The following is a 2,204-nucleotide window of genomic DNA, read 5'->3' on the forward strand; positions in this document are numbered from 1 at the left end:
TTATTTTTTAAAAAAAAAAAAAAAAAAAAAAAAACTGAGTACACTGCATAAATGCTAATTATCATTACTTTGGCATCCTTTAGAAAAGGCCGGTTAAGGGCCAACCTCTGGCTCACTCGGTAGAGTGCGGTGCTGATAACACCAAGGCCACGGGTTCGGATCCCATATAGGGATGACCGGTTTGCTCACTGGGTGAGCGTGGTGCTGTCAACACCAAATCCAGGGATAAGATCCCCTTACCGGTCATCTTTAAAAAAAAAAGAAAGAAAGAAAGAAAGAAAAGGCCGGTTAATTAAACAGCACCTCGAAATCAACAAATCCTGGCTGAAAAAGAGAACTGTTACGTTCAGGTCAAACGTTCAAAAATAACACTTATTTTTCTAGCCAAAAGAACAACTGTCAAGAGTCGGGAAAAGCCCAAGGTAGGCCTCTCTCAGGAGCCGACCACCCAGCTCTCTTCCAAAAGGGGGTGGAGGTGGGGTACAATTCAGACCCCCAACCCCGCCTGCACGCAGCCCCGCCGGCCTGCGCGATTAGTTCTGACGTGGAAACCCCGCACGGGTCCGCTGAGGGTTTGTTCAGCCAAATGCCTCCTAACTCTTCGCGGCGGGCGCCCTGGCCAAGGTCGCCCTTGGTGAGAACTTCCTGGTCTGGGATGACTGGGGAAGAAACGGCACGGCTAGTATTTGAAACCTTAAAACCGAGACCCGAGTGCAAAGACCCCCAGGCTTAGCTTAGCCCAAGTGAGAAACTACGAAATTTATTTCAAAGCGTCACAGCCGGAGGAAAGGAGCGGGTGGTCACAAAAGCCACTCCGAACAGAAGGGACACCGGAGTCCGGGACAGGGGGCGGGGCGGCGGGCGGGGGAGCAGCTCCCGTCCGCGGCTCAGTGGCAGGCGTCGCCTCTCCGGGTTGGGGCGCAGAAAGTAGGGGGAGGGGACTGCGACTAGGGCTGAGCAGTTCTTCCGAGGTTAGTAAAATCCTCAGCGCTAGTTTCGCTTTTTCCTCCCCCTCCACGTCCCTAGCTCGCCCTCATCCCTCGGACTCACGCGGCGGTCGCCGGTGTGGGACCACGGTCCGCAGCAGCATCAGGAGGAGCAGCGCGGGCCGGGCTCGCGGGCGCATTTCCGCGGCTCGGAGGCGTGTCCCTGCGCGTCTCCGCCTCTTCGCTGGGGCGGGGAAATCCGATGGCTCAAGAAGTCAGCCTGGAGCCATTGCTGAGGCTCCCGGGATGCCAGGTAATTATTCCTGGTGGGTGGGATCCCTTTCCCGGCCAGGCGTGAACAGCAGTGGGTTTCCCGAACTTCAACTCTCTCCCTCCTGCAGTCGAGGGTACCTGCTCGGGAAGCACTCAGGGACCCAGCCATGCTCCTGGGTTTTAAATCCTGAGGGGGGTGTTGCTCTTGGAGAAAGCATATTTCACAATTTTATCTAAAACTTCAATACTTAAATAACAAATAACTTTTTTTTAAAGATGACCAGTAAGGAGATCTTAACCCTTGACTTGGTGTTGTCAGCACCACGCTCTCCCATGTAAGCTAAACGGCCATCCCTATATAGGGATCCGAACCCGCGGTCTTGGTGTTATCAGAACCGCACTCTCCCGAGTGAGCCACGGGTTGGCCCACTAACAAATACTTTAAACATACAATTATACACTTTCAAAACGTTTATCTCAAGCATAATCCAACTTGTGGACCTGGTTTGAATTAGAAATATAATAATTTTTTGATAAAAACTTTAGTTTGTTCTTTGATTAATTAAATTAGGTCCCACTTGAAACATTTTTCATAACTTACATAATTAAATTACCTGACGAATGTTTTACACACACTACAGCACATTGGAATTACCTGGAGAATCATCAAACATATTGAGGCCCTGATGCCACCCCTAGATACTCTGATTGGTATGGTTGCCACCTGGGCATTGAGAATTTTTTTTTTTAAAGCTCCACCCCTCCCCCCTCCCCCCAAAGTTTGGGAATTACTGCCTTAGACATTTCAAAGCGTATTAACAAATTTAATTTATCTGATTTGTCCAAAACCGTTAAATATCCAACAAATCCAAAAAGTAATACTTTTCTAAGCTTGTATACAAATTTTGGCAATTCCAAAAAATCAAACTTGGAAATCAGGGCCTCTTAAATGTAGGTGAATAGATGAGTACTTTGGGGGGTTGATTGTGCTGGTTGTTTTTTTTT

At 48.8% G+C, this 2,204-nt stretch overlaps 1 protein-coding gene across 1 annotated transcript in view; it reads right to left on the reverse strand.

The window, feature by feature from the left end:
• The window catches only part of HFE (hemochromatosis), a 9,369-nt gene extending 8,223 nt beyond the window's left edge, over positions 1-1,146 (reverse strand). Inside the window, exon 1 of the mRNA XM_008587621.1 lies at positions 1,051-1,146. Coding sequence (XP_008585843.1) covers positions 1,051-1,126 — 76 coding nt within the window. The 5' untranslated portion in view covers positions 1,127-1,146. The remainder of the gene's footprint in view (positions 1-1,050) is intronic.
• Positions 1,147-2,204: the final 1,058 nt, after the last annotated feature.

The sequence above is a fragment of the Galeopterus variegatus genome, unplaced genomic scaffold, assembly GCF_000696425.1.
Source record: "Galeopterus variegatus unplaced genomic scaffold, G_variegatus-3.0.2 Scaffold4468, whole genome shotgun sequence".
Taxonomy (NCBI): Eukaryota; Metazoa; Chordata; class Mammalia; order Dermoptera; family Cynocephalidae; genus Galeopterus; species Galeopterus variegatus.